The 26779-nt window shown below is 53.6% G+C and overlaps 1 protein-coding gene across 1 annotated transcript; it reads right to left on the bottom strand.

The window, feature by feature from the left end:
• On the bottom strand, positions 1–25503 carry WLS (Wnt ligand secretion mediator). The gene is made up of 12 exons (XM_040073013.2): positions 25338–25503; positions 14171–14443; positions 8839–8963; positions 8214–8375; positions 7342–7478; positions 6845–7013; positions 6586–6683; positions 6039–6102; positions 5687–5830; positions 4362–4445; positions 2800–2953; positions 1–2188 (listed from the first exon to the last, which is right to left on the bottom strand). The coding sequence occupies exons 1-12, from the start codon at positions 25441–25443 to the stop codon at positions 2079–2081; spliced, it is 1626 nt and encodes a 541-aa protein (XP_039928947.1). The 5' UTR covers positions 25444–25503; the 3' UTR covers positions 1–2078.
• Positions 25504–26779: the final 1276 nt, after the last annotated feature.

The following is a 26779-nucleotide window of genomic DNA, read 5'->3' as shown; positions in this document are numbered from 1 at the left end:
TGACAAATCCACAATATTGTATATTTTATTTAAATTAACGAAACTACATGTTTTCCAGGTTGCTTAAAGCATTCTGTAAAAACTGAACTCAACCTAAACAAACAAACAAACAAAAAAGGATATATTTTAATAAGACCCAGGGACTATTTCCGAGACATATGAGTAGGGCTGAGGGATGAAGAAATAAAAAACCCCACACACGCACGCACATGTACACACTCCCCGTAAACAAATTGTTAGTGTTTGACACAAAATTTGGTTTGAAAGCTGCAGCCCCCGGTTCACGGGGAGCCTTTACAAAACGCAGTGCTATAGTCTAAGCTGGAAAAGGACACAGCTATGGGAACAACATAAATATCACGTAAGAACCCAAGGGAAAAGGGATGGTAAAGTTGCAAAGTCGAGTGCTCAGCTGGGAACGTTCCAGGGTTACAGGGATGTGCGTTGATTTAATTCACTTCGGAGTGGAGTAACTACTACAAGTAGGAACACTGCTCGGACCTGCTTTGCCTCCAGGGGCGGGGGAAGCTGGGGATCCCGGGGAGGGCAAACACAAGGAACAGAATCGGTTTAAGAAAATCCAGTAGGAGCTCCAATTAATACACAGGGAGCAGGCCTTTGGCAGAGGGGTCTGCCCAGTGTGACACATCCTGACTGTGAGCCCCACGTGATGGTGCACAGCTTGGGGTGCCCAGCAATCAAACCCACGCAAGGTGACTTTGTGGTGCCACCCTCTCTTTTTTCATAGTGTTGAGCTTTAATAAATGCATGAGGGTAAATTAATAGATTCTGGGGTGCGAATTGTTACGGTACCTGGAATCGTGATGGTACCTGGGCTGACAGAAATGAGTTTCCCCTCTCTGCCTCCTCTCTAACCCTTCAGAAACACACAGCAGCAGCAGATTCTTGTCTTGTAGGGCCTGAACTGCGAGGGTGAGTTTCATGTTACCAGCAGCTAACACAGGCATTTACTCCTGCCAGCTCACAGGCTCTCTGGATGCTCCAGGCCACAGAAGGTGTGCCCTGAGCAGCGCAGACCCTTCCCCACCATTCACTTGTCTGAACCGGTCCCAGCAGGGCTCAGCTCAAGCCTCCATCCCGGATCAGTTCCCACTCCCCTCTCTTTGCCAAAGGCCTCCCAGCACGGGGCTGAGCGAGCCCAGCGCCTGCGTCTGCTCTGGGAAAGCAAAGATCCACATTAGCGCGTGACCAGCGGATTCTTTCAAGTCCGATAATCCCTGGAAGAATCCAGCTCTGCTCCAGCCTGGCAGTGCACAGAGCGAGACTGCCCAGCTCCCAGGGATGCACTGTAACAAAAGGGGAAGGGGCAGGAAGCCACAAAAGCACGGGAAGCCAAAGGGACTGAGAACAGGGAGGAGCTGGCTGTGGGATCACCCAGCTGGGAACTTGGGTCAGGAGTGCTCTGTTCTCCTGCACCTCAGCTCAGCATCCAGGCTGGACATTCCCTGTATTCAGCAAACAGCTGTAAAACCTGCTGAGAAAGCAGTCACTGCTTCTACTAAAGCCTTACTCACAGCCTACTCCTCTCCCAGCTATGCTTCACCCACAACAGAGGGTGGCTGCAGGGCTGCACAAAGACACACACAAGGGTCAGTACAGCTACAGCGGTGGAATTAAATGTTTTTACAACAAGGCTCCCCCCGCAACCAACACCTTGCGTAAGTTGCGCGCAGGAGCAAACCCAGAGTACTGAGCACGTGCTCCTGCCTGAGCTCCCCGCAGCACCTTTATGCACCACCACACCCAGCAAACTCAAAACCAGCCCCACGGCAGCTCTGCCCCGGCCCCACACCCGGACGTGCGACTTTGCAACCTCAGCGCCCTTCCAGCAGGGTTTTACGTGCCCGAGCGTAACACAATATACACAGCCCTCCCCCCAGGAATAACTACACCATAGTAAAGAGTTAACAAATGTTCTGCTCGCTGCCGCTGCTCTGTGAACGCACCAGGGACCGGGCGCTCCAGGAGCGGATGCGGCCGGAGAGGTCTCCAGCCAGCAGGACTCGTGTGTCCTCTGCTCCCCACCCCAGGCCGGTCCCTGCTGAGGCACCTCCGTGTCACTCCTGAGCCTCCTTCCGAGCCAGCTTGTAGACCTCCGTGGGCCCGTCCACGTGGGTGATGGTGGTGGTGAGCTGCAGCTCCTCCCCGCTGTTCACCCCCAGGTCACCTGAGAAACAAAGGTGTTCCATCAGAGCGGTCTCACAGTAAAATATGGCACTGTTTTAAACAGGAGAAGATCCAGGCTGTTCCCTCCGGCCTTTCAGCTGCCTAAGCCGCGGAGCAGCGACTTTCCTAGAAATTATTTTATTTACAGTTATTTAAATAGGATCACAAGAAACACATTGAGGAGCCATAGCGTGTCCAGAGAAGGGAAGGGAGCTGGGGAAGGGGCTGGAGCACACGGAGAGGCTGAGGGAGCTGGGGAAGGGGCTGGAGAAAAGGAGGCTCAGGGGGGACCATCTGGCTCTCCACCACTCTCTGACAGGAGAGTCTCTTCTCCACTCCTCATCCCTCCATCTGAGCTACGCAGTTCCATCTGGGCAATGCTAAAAGGCACAAAAACCATCCCGAAGGCTCCGGCCAGCCTTGGCTAAAAGTCAAACCTGTCCCACCCAGCCATTAATTCAAAGGCCTGCTTGGAAACCCAAACCGTCGCTTGCAAAACTTTTCAAGGCGCTGAGTGTGCACTTGGGCCAAAAAAAAAAGGCACAGAAGGCATCCCCTACTCTGTACCTCTTTGTGCCCACGAGAGCCCTCAGGCCATTCGGGCACATTTACCATTGGACTGGTCTTCGCCGTAGTTCTTGTGCGATGGCGCGTACAGGAACATGAGGGCGAACACGTAGAGATTCCACATCCCGTAGATGCCGGTGAAGAAGGCGCTGTTCACCTCGACCGTGATGTCCCCCCACTTCCAGTGGCCTTCTGTCACCTGTCCAGGGAAAACAGACACGGACAGGCCATCAGGAAGAGCAAACTCCCTCAAGACACAGCCTTGGAGTAAATCAGTGAGAGCAGCATCAATTCAACAGGACGGAGGAAATGGAGTGTAACAGGTTCAGCGAGGCAGAAGTCAGGCTGGGATTCTCCTCTTCAGACTCAGTCTGCAGGGAAAAAATGCTCCTGACAGAACGATTCCCTCAGGACCTCTTCAGCTCTGATGTCTCATTTACTGTGACTGAAGCGCTGCGCTCTGCGATACCCCTGCCACAAGCGTGTGCTCAGCACAGACTGGCACACAAAGGGCACTACCTGGGGACACCGCTGACATCCCAAAACATCCAGCTGCCAAAAATAGCAGGAAAACCAGCGTGAGTGATGGGGGAATTGATGTGCAGAGCACGGCTGGCTGAGGAGGGGCCAGGCTGACAGCACCAACCTGCCACACGCTGCGGGCTGTCAACATCCATGAAAACATCATCGATATTAATATTCCTTGAAGATACACAGACTGCTCAGACTGCAATGTTGCTTTCTGTTAAAGAACAGCTTAAAGGCCAAGAAGAAAACTAAAGGAGCTTAGAAAGAGCCATGGAGATGCTCCAAGGGCTGGAGCCCCTCTGGAGCCCGGCTGGGAGAGCTGGGGGTGCTCACCTGGAGAGGAGAAGGATCCAGGGAGAGCTCAGAGCCTAAAGGGGCTCCAGGAGAGATGGAGAGGGACAAGAGATGGAGGGACAGGACACAGGGAATGGCTTCCACTGCCAGAGGGCAGGGTTAGATGGGATGTTGGGAAGAAATTCCTCCGTGTGAGGGTGGGCAGGGGCTGGCACAGGGTGCCCAGAGAAGCTGTGACTGCTCCTGGATCCCTGGAAGTGTCCAAGGCCAGACTGGACAGGGCTTGGAGCAGCCTGGGACACTGGAAGGTGTCCCTGCCCATGAAATGGGCTTTAAGGTCCCTTCCAGCCCAAGGCAGTCTGTGACTCCACGATTCAAGCAGTGATAAAAGCTCATTCGTACAGAGGTGACATCAGAGCTCAGGACAAACAGGTCCAGCAGGGCTGCAAAGTCAGCCCAGGGAAGGCTGGATGCTGTCACATCTCCACAGGCACACAAAGCCACCCGAGAACATTTTCCTCTCGCTGAGTTCTCAGAAATGGCTAAAACCTGTTGGCTGATTTCTGCGCTGCGCAGACCCAACGCTCCCCGGGAGCCAAGGGCCTTTGTGCCGCCTCCAGCCTCAGCAACTGCATGGCAGAGCTTCAAATAAATGAAAACAACTTCTTCAAAAGCAACTTGTTATCAAACAGGCCAGTCCTGTCTGAGCAGTGACGGGCCGGCGTTGGGAGCGGCTGGGAAGCGGCGGCCGGTGCTCTCCCGGGAAGCCCAGAGCCATCCCTCACCTGGCTCACGATGAAGAAGATGACAGTCATGGCTGCACAGGCCAGGGTGATGAGCATCAGGAACTTGAACCTAAAAATCAGCCCCTGTTTAGAGAGAAATGTCACTGGTCACATTAACAGAATCCACAAAACCCATTTTTGGTTTTAGGATAGACAAGACACGAGGATAAAAACTAAAAAATAAAACAAGGGTCCAACCCACGAAACCCCAAAGCAAAACAACCTCCACCCACTCCTGCGCCGTGCTCAGCACAGCCCATATCCTCCGCTCCCCACACGTCTGCGCTCCTGCCGGAAGCTCCGCGCGGGGTGGGCACGTCTGGACAGCGCTGCCTTTCCGTGACATTTGCTCGGCGACTGATTGAGCAGCGCTTAATTAACTGGACGAGGTGACACGTCGCTGCGAGCCGGGCCGCAGGGGGGGATGGCCCGACAGCTCAGGGCTCTTGTTGTAAAACAAACACACGGTGGCTCGGTGTCTCACCGCACTCATCCTCACCCCCAGCCCGGCTGGGAGGGAGCTGCAGCGATTCCAACGTCTGGAAAACCTGGCTGGCGATCACAGAACGGAGGTTCCGAGATGAACGCCTTGGCTGGCGATCCCACTGCCCACCGCCCCTGCTTTCACTGGTTTTACATTTTTACTTACAAATTCTTTTGGTTTTGGGTGAGCGCGTGGGTTTTTTTAACCTGGTTCTGGAATTTAGGTGGAAATGTCAGTGTCTGCGTAATTACCCTGCCACACCACGACAACAAAGGACTATTAATTTAACTCTTCCACGCCAGATCCGTGCTGCCCAGATGTTTGGATGTGTTTCTGCTAGAGGGAAAAACACTCAGTATCTGCTTCAAATTCTTTCAACTGCAATTTTCTATTTTTTTTTTTCCATGTGCATTCCTGACAGGTGATAACGACTCGTTTAAAGAAGAAGTGACCATAATTTAACAGAACTGCTTTGGGGATAAATATTTGCACCCCGGTAGAGGCAGGTTAAGCACTGAGAGTGAGCTCCTTGGCAGAAGGCAAATCAGGCAGGACAGAAAAGCGTACAAAATCAAGGGCTAAAAACGTGGATAATGGGGGGAATGCATTGTGCTTTGACCCTCCAGCAACTTAGTAAGGAAATAATGACCCCAAAAATCTAAATTTATACTATGAAAAAACAGATGGTCTTAGCAAGACCTCCCATTAAACACAGAAATTAAGAGTAGAGGAGGAGAAATGGAAGTAGAAGGAGATCATGGATAAAGGGGGTCTCAGAACAGACTCTGAAGTCCAAAATCTTTTAAAAACAAGGAATCTGTGTCCTAAGGAGGATCCTTACCTCATAGTGAAGGCGGCGAGCCTTGCTCATGGCAGGGAGGCTCGACTGCTTCCCACTGATGTTTCTGAACACTTGGAAGACCATGAAACACAGGAAGAGAAAATATAGGCACAGGCAGATCCCTGCAACTATAATAAAGGCCATCTGTGCAGAGGAAGTTAAGGGAAAATGGTACAAACCAACAAGAAATCCTAGAAAACGTTATCCAGGTGATTCCCATATTCAGTTCCCCAGTGATCTCGTGCAGTGCCTGAGCCACCCCCTGCCCCCAAAAGCAGGGAGTTTGCCCACGCCTCGCAGGGACCTGGCAGGAGGGAGCACCTCCCTCTCCCACAAACCAGGGGAAGGATACAGCCAGCTCCGTGCCCACCTCGGTGGTCCAGATGCTGTAGAAGGGGTTCTTGAGCTGCACTCCCCTGCAGAGAGGAGAGAAAACACCAATCATAGAGCCCCTTGTCCACTCTGCAGCCTGGGAATCATAGAATCAGGGATTATCCTGAGCTGGAAGGACCCACAAGGATCATTGATCCAATTCCTGCACAGACACCCCAACAATCCCACCCGGTGGCTGAGGGCGTTGTCCCAATGCTCCTGGAGCTCTGGCAGCCTTGGGGCCATTCCCATTCCTTGGGGAATGTGTTCAGAGCCCAGCACCCTCTGGGAGAAGAATCTTTGCCTAAGGTTCTGCAGGGGAAAAGCCAGCTGTGCTGCTTTCCCATGCGGGTGAGGAGAAGGTGAGGTGGGAAGTGTTTCCACGGCCAGCACACTCGAGAGCACCCTCAGGAGCCTCTCCTGGTGCTGGCAGATGGGGCTGTGCACCCAGCCACGGGGTCGAGCTGCTGGTCCCTGCTGCAGGAGGTGACCAGGAGCCTCTCCCTGGGGAGCGTGGCTGCACCCACCTCTCGCACATGTCGAAGATGAAGAGGCAGAAGGAGCCCATGGCGATGGGCCCGACCTGCTTCCAGTACCCCGAGAGACGATTCCGCTCGTTCTGGTCCTGAGCACGGGGTGGGGAGGAGGAGAAAAAGGAAAAGCAAGTTAGCCCGAAACCCCCTCAGCTGGTGTGAGTCCCCACAGCACCATCCCCAACCACCAGCAAGGGAGCTGCCGGGTTTTCCTGGAAGCGGGGCTGGAAAGCACCTTCCCATGGGTACCCACCATCATGTGCTCCCCGCAGAAGATGATCCAAAAGGAGAGCAGCATGGCATAGAAGATGCCCTGTCGAATGTCTCCGAAGAGCAGCATCCAAGTCCAGTCGAATCCGATGGAAAACCACTCCACGGGGATGTTAATGAACGTCATGGAAATTCCCAGAGCAAAGATGACCCTGGAGAGGCACAAACGCCATCTCTGTCCAGCGTGCAAGGGAAGGACAGAGCCCCGAAAGCCAAAGCTGTGCGTGGAGAGCGACAGAAGGAAATCCAGCACTGTTTAGGAAGTGTCACCTCCTGCCACCAAACCCCCTAGGACTGAGCTCCTCAGAGCAGCTCCTTTTTTTCTCCAGGGGTTTAACAAGAAAGGAAAGAGAAGCTCCCCGTGTGCCTGGGTGGAGGGAGAGGATGAAGAGACAATTCCTATCTCCCGACCATGGGCTCTGCCTGGGGGCAATGAGCACCTCAGTGGGGTCCCCTGGGCCACCACAGGCCCCTACTCACTTCTCCAGCAGGACAGGAGCGCGCGTCATCAGCGTGATCCTCCTCCAGTACCACACCATGATGATCAGAATGCTGGGCGTCAGGAAGGTCTTCATGGCAAACCACACCTTGGTGAAGCCCCCGTTTTGATGGATGCCCTGAGGAAAACCAGGGTGCAGGGCTTAACACCTTCATCCTGTGCTTCTCCTCAGGGAGTGTCAGGAGAGGCACACACGTGGGAGTGCATCCCAACGACGGCCAACGATGGACAGAGGACAGGTGCCCACTGAGACCCCAGGGCGGGTTCCAGAAGGTCTGAGAACAAATGCCAGTAGACACAGCTTCCATGGCAAGGAAGAGCAGGAATTCTGACACTGCATGGAAAAAGCTGGTGGAATTACTCCCAGACAAGTAGCGAGATCCTCGTGGAGCCAAGTTACCCCTGGTGGGAAGAGCGTTGGCTCATTAACGTGTTTCTCCAGCCACGCATCCTCCCACCTCCATCTGCAGCCACCACGGCCGTGGTGGGAGGGTCTCCAGCTGGGAAAAGCATCCCAGCTCACCAAGCCTCGAGAGCAGGCAGAGCAAGGATCACTGACAGCATGGCCAGGCATGGCCACAGCCAGCTCCAGGACATACCAGGCCCTCTCTGCACCCTCCTGTTCCTCCTCAGCTCCTATCCATAAGATGTCCCACCAGGCAGACTGTGGTGGGAAGCAGAGGACACAGGGAGCTTGGAGGCTTGGGAAGAGGTCTGGAGGACTCCTCAGAAGAGCAGGCAGAGGGCATTCCCAGGGGGGAGGACAATCCCCCAGGAGGCAGAGGAGCTCGGGCCAGGAGCGGCAGCAGCCCGGGCACAGATCCCGGGGGGCAGAGGAGGACAGGGCACTCACCACGAAGCGGATGTCCTTGATCTCGCCGATGCCCACGTTGATGCCCTTCCTGTCGTTGACGGGCAGGCGGATGTTGATGAGGTAGTACTTGTGTGCCACGCTGCCGATCTCCATGAAGGGCAGGAAGTCGCAGTCGTAGTGACGGCCCTCAGACTCCACGGTCTGCAGAAAGGGCAGGGAGAAGAACCTCAGCCCCCAGGACCAGCACACCACAGAGCCCTCCAACTGGGAGCACTGGGAGCATGGGAGCACCCAGAGCCTGTCTGCAAATTCCAGCCCGTGTGAGACAGCGGCTGAGGGACACTTCTCCTCCTGCTTTTGATTGTTTAGGGTTATTACATAAGGTTTGACCTCAAACAGATTCACACTTCAGGCTTTAATGGGAGCCTTCCAAGATGAACTCTCTACAGCTCCCTGACAGGAGGTGGGAGCCAGGTGAGGATTGGCCTTTTCTCCCAGATAAAAAGTGACAGGACGAGAGAAAATGGTCGCAGGTTGTGCCAGGGGAGGTTTAGGTTGGATACTGGGGAAAATTCTTTCATGGAAAGGGCGATTCTATGGTTCTGCGATTGGAAGAGGACAACTCCCACTCATCCCCACCACCAGTGTCATTCAAATTCCTTACTTTTGGAGAGCCAAAGGTGCACTTCAGCTTCCTGATCTCTACGGCGTGTGCTATTTCCTCCCAGTCATCGAACATGTTGTCACGATAGGCCAGCGACACATCCAGGGTGATCTCTGCGTTTTCCTCTGCAACAGCAAGGAGGCAGGAGGCTCAGAAGGCTCCCAGAGTAATTAAAAAACACCACACAGAGTTCCTTTAGGAGGACAATTAATGAACTGAAGTTGAGCTGTCCTGGCCTAGCTGGGAAAAACCTCAGAACCAACCACACACAACAACATTGATGCTTTCTATACGTCTTGTTTAACTTCAGTTGTCCTGGAGAAGGGTTTTGGAGCTCTCCCTTCCTCACCTACAGAACATTTTAGATCCCTCCCTGCTCCTGCACACCTGCCCTGACTTGTTCCTGCCTCTGTAGATCTCAGGCCCCAGTGACACACATGGAGCTCGTGGCCTGACAAGGTCACACACCCGTGTGGGACCAGCAGCTCGTCCCCTCCTGGAGGTGTGCACGGTGACAGTCTGGGATGCAGCTGCTTGGAAAGGTGCTGCTGCCAGGACACTGCCGGGGGGAATGAGGCTGGATCAGGCTCACTGAGGAGCCATAACTGAGCGAGTGCATGCGCAGGAGCTGCAGCTGAGGCTGCCAAGGAGCAACGCTTCAACACGGTTAAAAACCTGGGGCAAGTCTGTACCAGCTCCACCAGCTGGAAAATCCTCCTGTTTACCAGGCACAGGTCCCAGGGAAGGCTCTGAACGAGGAACACGCTCCAGAACGAGCATGTGCATGTTACAGCCCAGCCTCCTTTTGTAGGGCACCGAACTCCAACAGCCACGGCTGCTGGAAAAGCTCCAGAACCATCTGCCTTGGAGAAGTGTTGGGAGATGGCTCCAGAACCATCTGCCTTGGAGAAGCACTGGGAGATGGCTCCAGATCCATCCACTGTGGAGAAGCACTGGGAGATGGCTCCAGATCCATCTGCCTTGGAGAAGCACTGGGAGGTGGCTCCAGATCCATCCACTGTGGAGAAGCACTGGGAGATGGCTCCAGATCCATCCACTGTGGAGAAGCGCTGGGAGATGGCTCCAGAACCATCTGCCTTGGAGAAGCACTGGGAGGTGGCTCCACACCCATCCACCGTGAAGTGTGGGGAGATGGCTCCAGATCCATCCACCGTGAAGTGTGGGGAGATGGCTCCAGATCCATCCACCGTGAAGTGTGGGGAGATGGCTCCAGAACCCATCTTTTCAGCTATATTTTTCTCGGGCATACGTGGTGGCACACTCATCCCACCGGATGGGAAGGGGCGTGGATGGGACCTGTGGTTTGCAGTTCTATTTTTACGCCCCTCGGAGGTGGCCGGGTCGTGCATCTGATGTGGACACTTCAGGATTTTTCTGAGCGTTTTTCGGTGCACGTGATCCGTCCCATCCGGATCCGTATCCAGTCCCTTTCCAGAGCTGCCAGGAGCTGGGTTTCCATGAAACACGAATTTGCCATCTCAGATCCGCTGTTTAGGAGACCAGCAAAACAGATAAATGGGAACATAAGGTTGAACTTGGCCCGGCTAAAAAGAACCATGAACTCCATTTCAGAAGCCATAAAACCAACTGGAATGCTTGGGATTAAATCCAAGAAAAACAGCTTTCAGTATTTCATCTTTGCAGTCCAAATGTTGCTGCTGCCATCGAGTATGAAAACCAGAAGGCAGAAGACGAACTGCTGCGTGCCTTTCCAGGCCAATGGATTAGAGGCTCCCTCTGGAATTCCATCGGTCTCTCCGCTGGGGTGACACCTCCCCTTAGAAATGAATTTTGTGCAAAGACCCTTCAGGGCTGTCAACATAAAATATAGATATATCCATATATCCATATATTTCAGCACGGCAGACTGAATGGCAGAGCTGTGTTAGTGGCTGGACTCCATCTTAAAGGTCTTTTCCAACCTAAATGATTCCATGATACTCCTATGCCAGCCTTCCATCAACAACTCCCCTCGTCCCTGAGGAACAAATGAGGACAGCGCCAGAGAACCAGCTCTTGAGAAGATCCATGCCTTATTCACGTGGATCAGATGGTGCATAGGCAATTTTCTGGGGAAGGGAGGGGAGGGTGCCCTTTCCCTGCACAGCATCATGCAGCTTTAAACTGAGAGGGAGCAGCACCAGATTGGAGCTCAGGGATAAATCCTTCCCTGGGAGGGAGGTGAGGCCCTGGCACAGGATGCCCAGAGGAGCTGTGGCTGCCCCTGGATCCCTGGAAGTGTCCCAGGCCAGGCTGGATGGGTTTGGAGCAGCCTGGGACAGTGGAAGGTGTCCCTGGCCCTGGCAGGGGTGGCACAGGGTGGGTTTTGAGGTCCTTCCAACCCAGATGAGGACAAGACACGCTCCTGGAGGTGTCCCAGCCCTGAGCTCTGTGACCCCCCCAGTGAGGAACTCCCTGCTCACGCTCCAAGCACCACCAGTGTCATTTTTCCCACTGGCATTTTACAGCCCAGGAGCTTTTCCATGAATCACTTTATAGGACAATACTTGCCCAGGATATCTTCACTCATATTACAATGGACTAAAAATAGTGGAGTTGTTTCAGGAGGGGGCTCTGTGCCAGCTGCACACTAACACAGCTGGCTGGGGAGAAGCCTATGGCAGGCACACAGAAATGCTGGAATTATTTCCATTACAGTTCCATGCTTCACCAGCTCCCTAAAATTACAAAACCTACAAAAAAGCCCAAGGCTGGATGAGTTAGAAAAGGAGGCTGCAGCACTCTGCCCTCTCACTGTACACAGTTACTTTCCAGCTGCAAAGAAACTCCTTCTCCTTCCTCTGGCCCCCTGCTCCCCCAGTCCTGGGAAGGGGTTTTAATAATTGAGTGCACAATGCATCAAGAAGGGAAAGGGACAGCACAGAAATAGCCTCTTCCTCAGAGGAACTGTCTGAGTCTGACACAGGATCATGGATGGGGAGAGATGACACAGGGTCATGGGTGGGGAGAGCTGACACAGGGGCATGGATGAGGAGAGCTGACACAGGGTCATGGATGGGGAGAGCTGACACAGGGTCATGGATGGGGAGAGATGACACAGGGTCATGGATGAGGAGAGCTGACACAGGGTCATGGATGGGGAGAGCTGACACAGATTCTGGATGGGGAGAGCTGACAGGTCCTGGATGAGCAGAGCTGACACAGATTCTGGGTGGGGAGAGCTGATCCAGGACTGACTCCAGCTCTCTGTGGATGAGGAGTCAGCCAGGAGTCACAGCCCAGCTGCCCCTGGCCCAGGAGGGGTTTGGCACCCAGCACCCTGAAAAAACCAAATGCAGCTTTACTCCGTGCCTTGGCCTTGCTTAGGAATTGCAGGGCAAGACAACAACCAAGGGCCTTTGAGGAAAAAAGCAGGAGACAGTTTGATGTGGCTCAGCAACATCCCCGGTGAAGGCCAAGGGGAGCTGGCAGAGCCCAGGACCCTGCACAGCACCTCCAGAGCCTGCAGTGGAGTGCCTGGAGAGCAGGATGTGCCCCAGGCAGCAGCTTCTTCAGCAGGAAAAAGTCCTGTGCAGTTCCCAGCAGTGCTGCTTTCCTGGATGGTCTGAGGCAGCTCCAAGACAGTTTTTAGGACAGTGACCAGAGGCTTCAGCCTTCCAGGAGTGCCCTGGTTTGGCACCAGCTCCTGCTGGCATCGGCCACGGCAGGAGGAGGCCTGGAGGGCTCAGAGCCCCAGAGAGAAGAAACATGAATTGTTGCTTTGAAAGAAGAACTGAGGTTATTTCACATCCTTATCTCTGTCCCTTTGGAGGAGCTGGTCCCAATCACCTGGTCAATGAGGCCCTTTCATGTAACAGCAGGGGACAGACACACACATGCAGTTAATTCAGCTTAGCAAGTCTGCTGCTTATTTCTTTAAGAGCTGTTACAACACAATCCAGCAAGCAAGAAATGTGTTACTAGTTCCTGAGATTCTACACTTAATTTATGTCTGCCTTCAGCTTGGCACAAAGTGTTGGAAAATCCCCAAACCTCCTTTTTATAACCCGGGTGTTGGCCCAAGATGAGCTTTTCTGCTTTGAGATCTCTAAAAAACCCTCTCACCTTCGCAGGACTCGGTCACTGAAGGGCACAAAGCTGAAGCAAAGGCTCTGCTCTTGCAGCAGAAATGCTGCCAAAAGCTGGGTTAGCATTCCAGCAGCCTGCTCCAAGGGCTCAGCCAGCTCCTGACTCCAGCACGGTGGTTCAGCTTGAAAATCCGTGGAATAAAGAGCTGTTTCCCTAGTGCAATCATCTATCCAAGTGGAAGGAGGTGAGGCCTTAGTAAAGGCACAAAGCTGCTCTCTCTGTATTTCAGAGATAATTACAGGGATAAGAATACAGGTGAAAGCTTTCTACAATCTCATTTTTAACTTATCTTAATGGTAATGCATTAAATCATCTCTGTGAGTGCTCACGGTTGGGCAGGGCTTGGGGCAGCCCGGGATAGTGGAAGGTGTCCCTGCCATGGCAGAACTGGAGCTCTGAGGTCCTTCCCAACCCAAACCAGCCTGGCATTCTGGGATAAACATCTGGAGGAACAGCTCCACGCTGAGCAGAAAGGGGGTCAAGGACACAAAGCTGGCTAAAAAATCTAACCTCAACTGACCTCCTGAACGGATCCCTGAGCACGGATCCCTGAGCACGGAGCAGCACAACAGCCAGGCTGGAGCCAGGGCAGGAGCTCCACACTCCCCAGCTCGACCAGGCTGGAAAGCAAATTGTTTATTCACTCTAGCTTAAAGAGGGATTTTCCCCAAACACTTTAAAACATGCAAACACATGGACAGCTTCCCTCCCAGGGAGGGCACAGCAGTCCCGCCCTTGCTGCTCTCAGTATAATTTTGCAGGTTATATTGCAGGAATGTTTTTGAGTTTGGGGGGGGAGTTGTGTGTTTTGTGTGTGGAAGTGGGGAAGGAGGGTGTTATATATTTATTTAGTATGTATATAATAGCTTGAAACTGAAAGAGGGGAAATTAAAGTTAGATATTGGGAAGGAACTCCTGTCTGTGAGGGAGGTGAGGCCCTGGCACAGGGTGCCCAGAGGAGCTGTGGCTGCCCTGGATCCCCTGCTCCAGATTGGAGCAGCCTGGAGCAGTGGAAGGTGTCCCTGCCATGGCACAGGACAGCTTTGAGCTCCCTCCCAACCCACACCATTCCAGCATCACCAATCCCCGGGTTCAGGAAGTGCTCCAGCACCACCTCACTGCGTGGCACCAACACAACTCAGGGCACAAGGTCGAAACCCCTTCCTGGGAGCCCCACTGGGAGATGAGAGGCAGGCAGCACCTCCCCGCGCCAGGCACTTACTGAGGTCGTTGTCCATCTTGAAGGCGATGTCCAGCTGCATGATGAAGAGCATGAACTGGAACCAGGGGCTCATCTCCTTGCTGGGCAGCGGGATGTGCACGGCGAACACGATGTCGTTGGCCTCGATCTGCCGGCTCACGGCCTCGTCAAAGTCCTTCAGCTTCTTGCACTGGTTGGGCCCCCAGGGCATCAGCCACTTGGTTTTGTGGTGGTTCTTCCTCACGTCAATGCACTTCACCGACGTGTAGGGAACGGCTGTCGTGGGGCTGGGAGCTGGGAACGCAAGAGGAGCGCACTTGGAGCATCTGCAGACATCTGATACTGCGGCTTTCCCCACCAAAACTCGCAGCTGCCCGCTCGACTCTTTGAAGGCAATTTAAAACAAATGCGCCCAGCGCTGCTCCTTCACGGCTCTTTGATCTCACAGTCAAGTAATTAAGTTTATTACATTCACAGATGTATTACTGACTTTGTAGTGGGATCAAATTAGGATTAATTGAAGAGCTGGGGTCTGCTTGTTCAGTCTCAGATACCCCGGTCACACAAAATCATCCTGATTTACTGAAACCTTTTCCTTTCCCTGTGCTCACTCGAGCAAATCCACACAGAAAGCATGTGCCCAGGGAAACCTGGATGGATAAACTAATCCCAAAGCTCGTGGTCCTGCAGGGCAGGATTTACCACGGGGATTTGCACCATGCAAGGCCACGCATCTCCTTGGGCAGGAAGATTTTCCTCCAGGGCAGTGAGTGCCATGGGAAATGAGATTCTGCAGGTGGTTTTCACGTTGTCAACATCCTCCTTCAGATCATCCAGGACTTCCCTTACAGATCGCAGCCCGCCCAAAAACTCCAGCGGCAATAACACCACCCTACAAACTCCCAATATTCCAACGAGGAAAACAACCCCGGAGCGAGCTTCACCCTCCTGCTGCCCCCAGCCCTGCACTGCTACACCCAGATGATTCAGCCCTGGCTCCCTTGTAATTTGGGCACAGCAGGATCATCCCAGCAGCTCTGGAGCTGTTTGGGATGGCAGCCAGGAACCCCGTGGAGCACCTTGCCCGGCGTGCCACCCCGGCACAGGGTGACATCCGCACGCCTTCCCGCGGGTGACTCAATGCCAGCCGGGAGGAAGTTACTCAAAAGCCAAATGTTTATAAACTGCATTTTTTCCTTTTTTTTTTTTTTTTTTTTTTCCCCCACAGCACTGAGTTTCTTCCAGCTCCAAAGGCGCAGGGACGCTGGGATAAGGGTGGGCTCCAGGGAGCTGGCATGAGCAGGTGGGCAGTGCTGGGTTAATGGTTGGACTCGCTGAGCTTTTCCCACTGAAAGGATTCCAGGAGTAGTCCCAGATTCAGCCCAGCTCTCTGGGATGCATTGTTGCACTGCTGCATCCCCAACCCTTGCTGCACTCAGGAATCACACAACACTCAGTGATTAAAGCATCCCCAAACCCAACCAGGATCTCGATATCAGAATCAGACATAACCTGAATTGTTCCCGGCAGCCTCGGGGCCGTGCCCATTCCCTGGGGAGCCTGGGCAGTGCCCAGCACCCTCTGGGGGAAGCGCCTTTCCCAATACCCACCCTAAACACTGCATCAAGAAGCAGCAAAGTAGAATAAAACAGAGCATTCAACAAACCCAAACGAAGCTGCAAGCCCAGGGTTACGGGACACTCGTGATGCGCCCGTAGCGCATAAAACCCTGCAATAAATGCTTATTCCCCAACCGTGCCTCAATGCAGAGCCCAGTGACCACAGCTAAAACTGCAGCTGGAAGGGAATATCGGGAATATTGCTGTGAAATAAGCCAGGCATTTCAGACGAGCTCTCTGAGCTCTTTAACTCTGACACATTCTGGGTGATTTCGAAGGCATTTCTGAATTAAGAGACAGCGTTCCCTCTACAGAGAAGCCGAACATTTCTTGCTTTGATGCAACTCATTATAGCCATAAATACATGTTTTCATCACTGCCTGATTATGATTTTAAACACTTGGCACGCTCCCTGCAGCCTCCCCTCTGCCAAAGTTACAGCTTTGAGGAGCATGAGACAATTACTATACATATTCCTCGTCGGGAATCGCGCACCAAACAAACGTCGGCACTTGGCTTCCATTACTGATTTGGCTCCTGGCCCATTAAATCCAAGTGAGCGTTGAACCAAGTGAAAAAAAAAAAAAAAAGAAGCAGCTTTGTGGAGCTGCAGCCAAGTCAGCCAACAGCATTACAAAGTGCTATGCAAAACAAAGCTCGCAGCGAGGGATTTGGGCTGTGCTGTGGTGCCAAGGGCTGCTCCCAGCCCCTCTGCCCCAGCCCGGGGCAGGCAGCAGCTCCACAGATGCCAGGATCTCTGTCAGCCTGTCAGTAACTGAACAGCTCTGGGGGCATAGCAGCGGATCAGCCTCGTGCTCCAGGCTGCCATGAGGGCTGCGGGAATGCAGGTACCGCTCAGTGAGAGGGGAGCACAGCTTCCAGAGGAACCCTGGGCAGTGGGGCGCAGCTCTCTGGGAGGCAGCTCAGCCAGGGGCCCCCAGGAGGGAGTCCTGGCGCCAGGGGCTGCAGCAGCCATGGGGCAGAGACCCCTGGTGCCAGGGGCTCGGACACCAGCAGTGCCAAGAGCCAAAAGCCATGGGCAGGAGGTGCTGGAGCTGCCAGCAGTGCCAGAGGATCACAGACTGAAAGAGACTCTAAAGTTTGTCTCATTCCAAACCCCTGCCGTGGCAGGGACACCTTCCGCTGTCCCAGGCTGCCCCAAACCCTGTCCAGCCTGACCTTGGACACTTCCAGGGACCCAGGGCCTGCCCACCCTCCCAGGGAACAATTCCTTCCCCATATCTAATCTAAATTTCTGCCTCTGCATCTCCTCCAGCTGGGCCTCCAAAGGTGCCCAGCTCACTGCAGAAATGCCAAGCATATCCGAAATTCCAGGGGCAGAGCAGAGCCTGCTGCTCCCTGTGATGGTTTTAGCTGGACACCTTCACCAGGGTGGCCACCACTGCCCAGGGAGGGCTTCCCATGGACTGCCAGGGCCACCTCAGCCGTGTGTCACTGACTGAAACAACTCCTGCACAGAATTCCATCTTTTCTGTTCAGCCAGGAGGTCAGGGCAGGCTGCTCAGGGTCTGATCCCACCACGACAGCTGAAAAAGCTGAAAACAAGGTCCAAGGGGCTTGGACCCTCAAAGTCCTCATAGAAAAAAAACCAACAAAGTCCTCAAAGAAAAAGCAAACAAACAAAAAAACCCAAACAAACAAACACCAAACCAAACAAAAACAAAAAACAAACAAACACTGCTTTGCTGGTTTTAGACTTAAATCTTAAGGTTAAAAAAAAATAAATTACTGAGACAAGTGAGCTCCATTTTTTAGCATTTTGGGGGGGGATATTACATACACCTAGATATGGGTAAGAGCCCCCATCACTCAGTATTTTAATTTCAGTAAGTTAAGCAGATCTTCTTGTGATGAAGCCTCAAACACGTCCTTCCTCCTGCACTCAAGTTCCAGGATCTCCATCCCCTCCCAGCTTCCTCACCTTGGGAATCACACCGTGCACCTTCTCATCCCAGCACCTCCAGCGCTCCCATTAACCACCGACCCTTGCTCCAGCACCATAAACAAGCCCTTTGGAAACTCTCAATTGCATTGTGTCCACATTGATTAAAGCCTGAATCCCCCTGACCTCGGGGGGATTTAACTTCTCCCGGCAGCGGGAGCATTCTGCTTTTCTACTCAATTACCCCCTCCGGAGCCAGCCAGCACTTCCCAGCGAGCACACACAAAGGGCTTCTGCTTCATTACCCTAAGCGACTGCAGGGTAGGAATAAACAAGCTAATTTATCATGGACAGACCCAGCTTTTCCAACTGGAACAGCCAGAACCTGGATAGCACCGTTGATGCGCTCAGCATTATAAATATGTATTTATTGCAGCGCGAAGTTCTCTTTTCTGCCTCCCTCTCTCCTGACCTCGATGGCACCAGTTTAATAAGTCTGAGGGGCACAGAGGCTTTTAATTACTATTTCTTTGATAGCTCTTGTTTCACAAAGCTTTTTTGGAATGTTGCAGCAGCTTTTATATGCAGAATAATTGTATATTTAAATAACCCCACTGCCTACTGGAAGCCCACTCCCTTTGGGAAAGGTTTTTCTTTCTTATATTTGACTTCAAGCTTTATGCAGACCAAAATCCTTTAAAGCCCTGGGGCACCAATTTTCCTGATTTACAGTGGGAGTTTCCAGATATCCTGTTGCAGCTGAAAACCCATATTTCTGTTGTTTCCAAGACATTTTTGTCAGTACTACAGGTTTCTCTGCATTTTTTTTTTTTTAAATTTTATTCTTTTCCATAAAAATGAACCTGTCCCAACCATCAAACCCAAGTTTGCTGGATCAGAACAGAAACTTCGTGGCTGCCCCTGGATCCCTGGAACAGGGATGGGCTTGGAGCAGCCTAGGACAGTGGAAGGTCTCTCTGCCATGGCAGGGGTGGGGTAAAATGGGATTTAAGGTCCTTCCCAACCCAAACCATCCTGGGTTTCTGTGACTTCACAATCCAGTCACATATTGCTGGGCACTCGCATCTCCCAGGGGTTGTGTATTTCCTCAAGGTTTGTTCTGCAGCATTACTTTTGCAGCTTTACTACCAAGCAAAGCCCCTTCAGAGGAGCACAAGCTGGAGGTTTTTCCCAATAAATCAGTTCCCAAGGAGCTGCAGGAGCAGCCGTGCCCTCAGAACTGAGGGAGCAGGGGATTCCCAGCTCGCTGATAAGCAGCCAAAGGGCTCCTGGGGAACAGAGATAAGGAATTATTCCCTCAGCCCCAGGCAAGTCACATAAGAAAGCAGAGAAATCTTACGAGGCACAACTTGCTGGGAGAACTGAATGAATGATCTCCATAATTCACATCCATATTCAACAGCAGCAACGAATCCGAATGAGGCCAGCGTGACTAGAGCTCCCTAACTGCAGAAACGGATATGCAAAAATGTTTTATTTAAAAGAAGAAAAAGAAAAGAGGCAGGACTGAGTTCCTAATTGCTGCAGAGAGCCTGATCTTCCTCCAAGTCAGTTTTGCAGCGGGATGAGATGCATCTCCTGCAACGCCCAGCCAAGGTATGAAATCCCTGCACACAGATCCCAGGGAGCAGGAGGAGCTGTTGTTATCCAGCAGCTTTTCTCCTGAGCCCGACACTCCCCAAGATAAGAAACCTTGGAAACTGCCCGTGCTCAGAAATGTGAGGAATTTCATCTCCATGTGAATGGGCCGGTCCAGGCCCTTCCCCACCCCACCGGACACCTTGAGCCCTTCAAAGGCTTTCCCAGGCTGGCAGGGAGTTACAGCCCGACTTCAAAGGCCGGCAATGTTATTTACCAAGGAAAAGGCTTCCTGTGGAGGGGTTTTCCCTCACAAAGGGCAGGGAGGCAGCAGGAGCACAGCTTGGGAAGTGCTCAGGTCACATTTAAATCACCCGAGCCGGGCAGCAGCAGCAGGACTGAATTTGTCACCTGAGCTCTCCAGGGTTTGGAAGTGCCGCAGCCTCGAGAAGAGAAAAACCCAGCACCTCTGAGGATTGCCAGCTCCTCGGGCCCCAGCAGTGCCATTCCTGCCTGGGAACTCTCCGCTTCTGGCACTTTTGCCCGTTCAGCTACAGTTACAGCTCTTCAAAAGAAGAATCGAGCAGACCTAAACTAAACAGACACGACCTTTGGTGTCTGCTTTCTCCTGGGCTCCCAGCGCCTCTGCCAAGGCTGCAGCGCTGCAGGAATGTGTCTATACAGAGGATCCATTGGCATTCATGGCCACGGAGCGCCGACCAGCTCCTGGAGAGGCCCTGGATGAAAGGAAGTCAGGCACACAAAAATGTTCTTTGTCCCCAGCCTGAAACACTCTTTCCTATCCTTACCTTGGAAATCCGAGCACTTTCCCTGTCAAAAGATCAGCTCAGCCCGAGGAAGGTAATGAAATCCCAGGAAAGAAAATGAAATCCTGGAAACTCGGGGCTCAAGAGCCAAATCAGACATTTAGATAATGAGCTGGGATTGTGGAGAGCTGCTCAGCCATGGCCACACATGACTCATTATCTCTCCGGGCCAGACACACAAGGAAGTTCGAGCTCCTCCAGTCACAACAATTCTGTTTTTTCCAGCCTAAGCCAGGGAAGGGAGCAGTGAACCTGCACCTCCTTAAATCCATCCCCTCAGCACAGAGGACTCATGTGCTAAATAAATCCCTCCACTTTTCCAATCAGTTAAATCTGCAAAGTGGACGGGTGGGCACTGGGCTTCCAGCATTTCCCTGGCTGTGGACCTGCTCTGGGCTTGCCTGACCACAGAGAGTTCTCCTGCATTCCCTGTGCTTGTTTGAACCAAGGATCTGTGATTTGGGATAAGGCATCCTTGGAGTCACGGCAGTTGGAGTTAGAAAGGGATCCTTAAAGTAACTCACGTAAAGAAAGTCATTCAAAATTCCCTTTCGAAAAGTTTTCCAAGTTGGGATGTTGCTGCACAGAGATCTGGGTTTTTTCCCTTTTTAAAATACCTTATATATATAAAAATTCCAGGATGAAACGGCAACTAGAAAGGGACACCAAGAGCTTCCCACAAAGAATTTGTAATCAAAAGCTCTGCTTTCCAAACAACCAAGAGGCATCGAACCCAGATAAATCCAGTGGGATTCTGCACACGCACAACTTCCACCCCGGCAGCTGTCAGGACACCGGTGTGTCCCGGCTCAGCTTTGGCCTGGAGCAGCTGTGGTGACCTCCACTGGAACATCCCAGACAAAATTCCCAGCAACAGGCACAGCCAGGTGGATGCTGCAGCTGGTGCAGCTGTGGGAATCACGGAACTGGCTAGGTTGGAAAAGCCCTTTTAGGCCAGTGACTTGAACTGTTGCCAGCACTGCCAAGGCCACCACTGCCCAGTGTCCCCAAGTGCCACATCCACTGGGATTTAAATCCCTCCAGGGATGGGGACTCCACCACTGCCCGGGGCAGCTGTACCAGGGCTGGGCAGCCCTTTCCATGAAAGAATATTCCCAAATATCCAAGCTGGTATTTCCAACTTTCCCCGGCCCAGCCTGAGGCTGTTCCCTCTGCTCCTGTCCCTGTTCCCTGGGAGCAGATCCCAAATCCCCCCGGCTGTCCCCTCCTGTCAGGAGATGTACAGTGCCACAAGGTTCCTCCTGATCCTCCTTTTCTCCAGGCTCAGCCCCTTCCCAGCTCCCTCAGCCCCTCCTGGGGCTCCAAACCCTTCCCAGCTCCATTCCCTGCCCTGGACTCGCTCCAGCCCCTCGGGATCAGCACTGTCCCAGCACTGGAGGTGCAAGGTTCGTCCTCCTGCCTCGTCCAGGGCTGTCCCAGCTGCCAGCCTGGTGGCATCCCAGGACAGCCACGCTGGATCCAGGGAAGGCAGAGCAGGCAGGGGCTCCCGGGAATGCCGGCGTGGCTGTGAATTATCATCAGCCTCGTTCCTCACAAACGATAACAGAAACCATTCCTGGTGATCCCGTTCTCCTGTAACCCACACGTGCCATCATTTACAGCGGGATAGTGGAGACAAGGCTGCATCAGGATTAATTTTGTGGATCTTGTTCTATCTCCCACTGCTGCATCCCGAGTGAACACATCACACGTGGCCCAGAAGCGTGACCTTTAAACAAGATGTTTTCCACAAAGGGAGCAGACACCAGGAATTCTGTGGGGTTTCAAGTAGTGACAGCCCCACTTTCTGGAGCCAAGAGTTCATTACCGTAGCAGAGCGAAGAAACAACCCAATAAAATTCTCTTTTTGGTGGGTGTTTGCTCCCTTTTGAGCTTTGCAAAGCTCCCTCCAGGCACGGGGACTCCACCACTGCCCTGGAGAGCCTGCAGCAGGGCTGGACAACCCCTTCCACAAAGAAATTTTCCCAAATATCCCACCTAAAATTCCGCTGGTACAACTTGAGGCCGTTTCCCCTCATCCAGTCCCTTGTTCCCTGGGAGCAGAGCCTGACCCCCACCTGGCTGCACGCTCCTGTCAGGGAATTGCTGCCACGGGAATTTCTCTCATCCACGTGCACCTCACGCTTTGCCAACAGACAGCTCTGAGCAAATCCCACCTGAGAGCTGATAAGGTTCCTGCTGCTAAATAAAAGAGCTGCTGGAAATGTGGAAGTTGCATTAAAACTCCCGCATCGCACACTGACTGCCCAAAACTGAGCTGTGGCAGAAACCCCCTGATGTGAGGAAACCACCTTTGTGGTGGTTGTATCAGGTACCAACGTGCCGCATTTGGGTATTTTGGACTGGCACGAGGGATCTGTTAAAATAGAGCACTTAGTCATTGTTTTGAAACATGACCTAAGTGCCTGCGAGGGGAAAGGCTGGCTCGGCTTTGCAGCCCTGTCCCACTCGTGTACGTATTTTGGGTTGTCTAGACCTGGGCACACCAAAATAACCGGATTTTGGTGTCTGTTGGGTGCGCTGGATCAAACCAGAGCGGGGCCACGGTGTCAGTGCCACCCCTGCTGCCACCCCACCTGGTGTCACCCCTGGGAGCTCTCCCAGCACGGCTCTGATCCCTTCGGAACGCCGGCCACCCACCCAGTGCTCAGCACGAGGAGTCTCCCTGTAGGAAACACCCCGTGCTTGGGAATCACTAAAGGGGTCAGTCCCAAGCCCCTGGATCAGTTTCCAGGGAGCCCAAAGCAAGGCAGGTTCCTGGGAAGAGCTGCTCAGCCTCCCAGGCCGTGTGTCACCCTGCCAGATGTTGGGGACCACACCTAGGTGACACGTGGAACTCGGTGTGTCACAAGCACCGAATATCCCTGGATTTCCAGCTCCCAGGAGGGCTGGCTGGGAGCTGCTGGCTCAGGGAGGAGCCTCTGAACTCCTTAAATGCACGGGAAGGGGTAAATGCTGCAGAGGGAAGAACAGTCTGGATGATTGATTAGAGCAGTTTGACCTGAGGGAAGATCAAAGTGGGGATTTCCAGGAATTCAAGAACTTTAGGGGCAGCAGTTCCCAGGGCTTGACCACAGATAGAAGATGCAATTTACTCCAGCAGGATGGAGTGACTGAGCTCGTGCAGGGCATTGAACTCAGTCCCAAATCCCTGTCCCTGCTGGCCCCAGCCTGTCCAACCTGTCCATGCAGCTCCCCAGCCCCACCTGGGAGACCCATCCAGGATGGGAGGGCCAGAGGTGGAGGCCCAGCAGCAACAGCCAATAAAGCAGGGCATAAACCAGCTGGAAAATGGAACTAATGTATTTAAAATTCTTTAATCTTTGAATTCCTTCAAAACTGAGCAGAAACATTTGTCTTTTCCCGTAAAGACAGCCATGAACATCTGTTTGTCACATCTGTCCCCAGATGCCAGCACTAACAGGGCTTTCTGAGCCACTCCAGCCTTTGGAACAAGTGACTACTTCAATTTAGCAGCAAGAAACTGCTAGAAAAACCCTTTTAAGATGAAGTCTGGCTTCTCTTCACTGCATAGGCCAAGACATTTTATCTCAGGAATCAGCAGCGGGTTCAGTAACCTGCTCTTGAACTAGTTCTTACAGAGAAAGAAAAAAGCTACTCCTGATAAACTTGGTGTGGTTTCAGGCCTGCAAGAGCAGGAAAAATGAGTTTTAGTCAATATGTGCCAGCGACTCCCTTGTGATAGAGGTGAGCAAGTAAGAGAATGAGGGAAACTGGAGTTTCCCAACATTACGTTTAGTGGAACTTTATGGTTGTTAGAGGCTGATAATCCAAGGCCACGAAGGCAGAGCAGGGATGGGCAGCAGGAGCACAGAGTCTGCTTCCCGAGGAATGGCTGGAGCCGTTCCCTCAGTCCCTCTCTAACAGAGGGAACAGCACAACTTTTTTCTCTCCACGAAGTGCAACAAAGTTTCAGAGCGAATTTGACCCCGATTCGTCCTGAAAACCCCGGGAGCTCCGCAGGGATCCTGCCGGGAGGAAGGGCCGGACCCCGGGAGCGGGGGATGCCCCGCAGGGCTGGACAGCCCTTCCCGGCCTGAAAGGCAACATTCCCACCCCGGACATGGCCAAAGCAGCCAGATCCATGCGCCCATCATTCCAAAGAGCCGGCGCAGAACTCAGCTGCTTTCTAGTAAAAAAAAAAAAAAAAAAATCCCAGGACTGCCCCAAACTCCTCTCCTCCATCTTCCTCCTTCCATCCCCCAGGGAAGACTCCCCTCGCCGCAGGGCTGTGTCCCAATTCCCATCTCCCTGCCCTTGGGAATGCTCAGGGATAAATAAACACAATCTGGGCTTTAAAGTGCCCGCTGCGGAGCCGGGGGGGGGCCAAGAGCCGAGGGGAGTCGGGGATTAAATCCCTCCCTGGGCAGCCACGAGGGTTTTCCACGGGCAGGAACAAACGCAGGCCGAGCGGGTTGGAGCTTCTCCTGTCGGACGATCGGGAATGGGGATCCCTGCTGGAGCAGGGGGTGGAACGGAGGGGGTTCCTCTTGGAAGAGGACGGGGAGCTGGAAAGGAGGGGAGCCGTCCTGAGAGGTGGGGAGATGGGAGGGAGGAGAGGGGAACCCTCCTGGAAGGGGATCGGGAGCGTCCCGCGCAGAAACGAGCCCGGACAAAGCGCCAGTCCCAAAAATCCCCAGAGCCGGGACGCCCTCTCCCACCAGTCATTCCCCTTTCTCTTTTCTTTTTTTTCCCCCCTAGATGTTTTATTAATTTTTTTTGTTTTCATTCTGGCATGGGGGGGTGTGGGGGGCGTGCAGGTTTCCTCCCGCGGCCGATTCGGAGGCCGAGGCACTGAGAGGTGCAGCGCCAAGAAGGGAGGAAAAATCCTTTTAGAAAAAATAAATTATTATTATTTGCTAAGCCAACTTTGAAACGCGAGGCTCCCTGCGCGTTCCGTCGCCATACTGAAGCTTTCCCACTTCCCTCTTTCTTTAAGTCCAGGCTGAAACCAGGCCAAAAAAAAAAAAAAAAAAAAAAAGAGAGAAAGCAACACAAAAACTTTTCCTTGGCCGGCTCCCCCCGCAGCAGCCGCGGGACGGGCACAAAGGGCCCGGAGCCGGGATCGCCGGGCTACAAAAGCGGATAATGAGATCATGGGAGCGAGTCAGCGATACTGTAACCAGCGCTAAACAAGCGGCAGCGGCGGCAGGAGGAGGAGGAGGAGGAGGAGGAAGGCAGCGGCCCCCGGCACTCACCGATGAGCCCTCCCACCAGGAAGGCGATGACTTGGAACACGAGCAGGATGCCCCCGACGATGCAGAGCTTGCGGGTGCTCATGTTCTCGATGATGGCCCCGGCCATGCTGGCGGGGCTGTGCGGGCCGGGGCGCTGCGGACGGAGCGGGGGCCGCGGGCAGCGGGCGGGCCCCGCTCGCCGCCCCAGCCGTGATTGTGCCGCTCCCGCCGCCCGCGGCCGCTTTAACCGGGCGGCCACACGTGACCGCCGCCCCTCCCTCGCCGCGCCCCGCCCGGGCCACAGCGCCGGCGGAGGGGATGGGAGGGAGCGGCGGTGGGAATGGGAACGGGAACGGCAATGGGAACGGGATCGGGATGGGCACCGCCGTGCGCTCACCGCAGCCCGGCACCCGCGCGGGGATCAGCCCGGCCCGCCCCGGCCGTGGCAGGGACACCTTGCACCGTCTCCAGCCTGGCCTTGGGTACTGCCGCGGCTGCTCTGGGCACCCTCCCCACCTTGCCAGGGAACAATTCCTGCCCGATCTACCATCCAGCCCTGCCCTCTGTCACTGGGAGCCATTCCCTGTGTCCTGTCCCTCCACCCCTTGTCCCCAGTCCCTCTCCAGCTCTCCTGGAGCCCCTCCAGGCCCTGGAAGAGGCTCTGAGCTCTCCTTGGAGCCTTCTCCTCTCCAACCTGAGCTCACCGTCACCTTTTCCACAGTGCTCTCCCATCCCCATGGCCCTGGGCAATGCTTCGTCCTTCCCCCAACACTACTTTGACTCACCCCAGTTGCTCACACTGAGCAGTTTTCCCAGTCCTGCTCAGTTTTCTCAGTGCTGCTCAGTTTTCCCAGTCCTGCTCCCCTCCATCCATCCCCGTTTCCCAGAGGAGGATGCTGTGTGCCCATCCCGCCCTCTGGAAGCCGCTGGCTCCTGCTCTGAGCTCTGTGTGCTCACAGAGTCCTTTGCATGGCCCAGAAGGAGCTCATCACCTCCTGCCATCACCTTTCAGCAGCAGGACAAGGGGAAATGGATTTAAACTGAAAGAGAAGGGATTTGGATCAAACATGACGGAGATTTTTACAGTGAGGGTGTGAGGCCCTGGCACAGGTGCCCAGAGCAGCTGTGGCTGCCCCTGGATCCCTGGCAGTGCCCAAGGCCGGGTTGGACAGGGCTTGGAGCAGCCTGGGACAGTGGGAGGTGTCCCTGCCATGGCAGGGGTGGGATGAGATGGGATTTAAGGTCCTTTCCAACCCAAACCAGTCCAGGATTCTATCTCTGGTTTTTATTTATGGGATACCTCAAGGATCCATGCCCTGCTGCCTGTTGCACATGGAATGATGGAATGCAGGACATCATCCTGGATGATTGAAACTAGACAGAGCGTTGCCAAAAACACTCGGAGACAAATAAGCTGTGAAAGTAAACGACTGATAACAAAAATACAGACAGGAACAAAATTA

This window comes from Hirundo rustica, chromosome 9 (assembly GCF_015227805.2).
Source record: "Hirundo rustica isolate bHirRus1 chromosome 9, bHirRus1.pri.v3, whole genome shotgun sequence".
NCBI lineage: Eukaryota > Metazoa > Chordata > Aves > Passeriformes > Hirundinidae > Hirundo > Hirundo rustica.
Note: the sequence above shows the minus strand (reverse complement) of the source record. Positions and strands in the feature narration are given on the sequence as shown.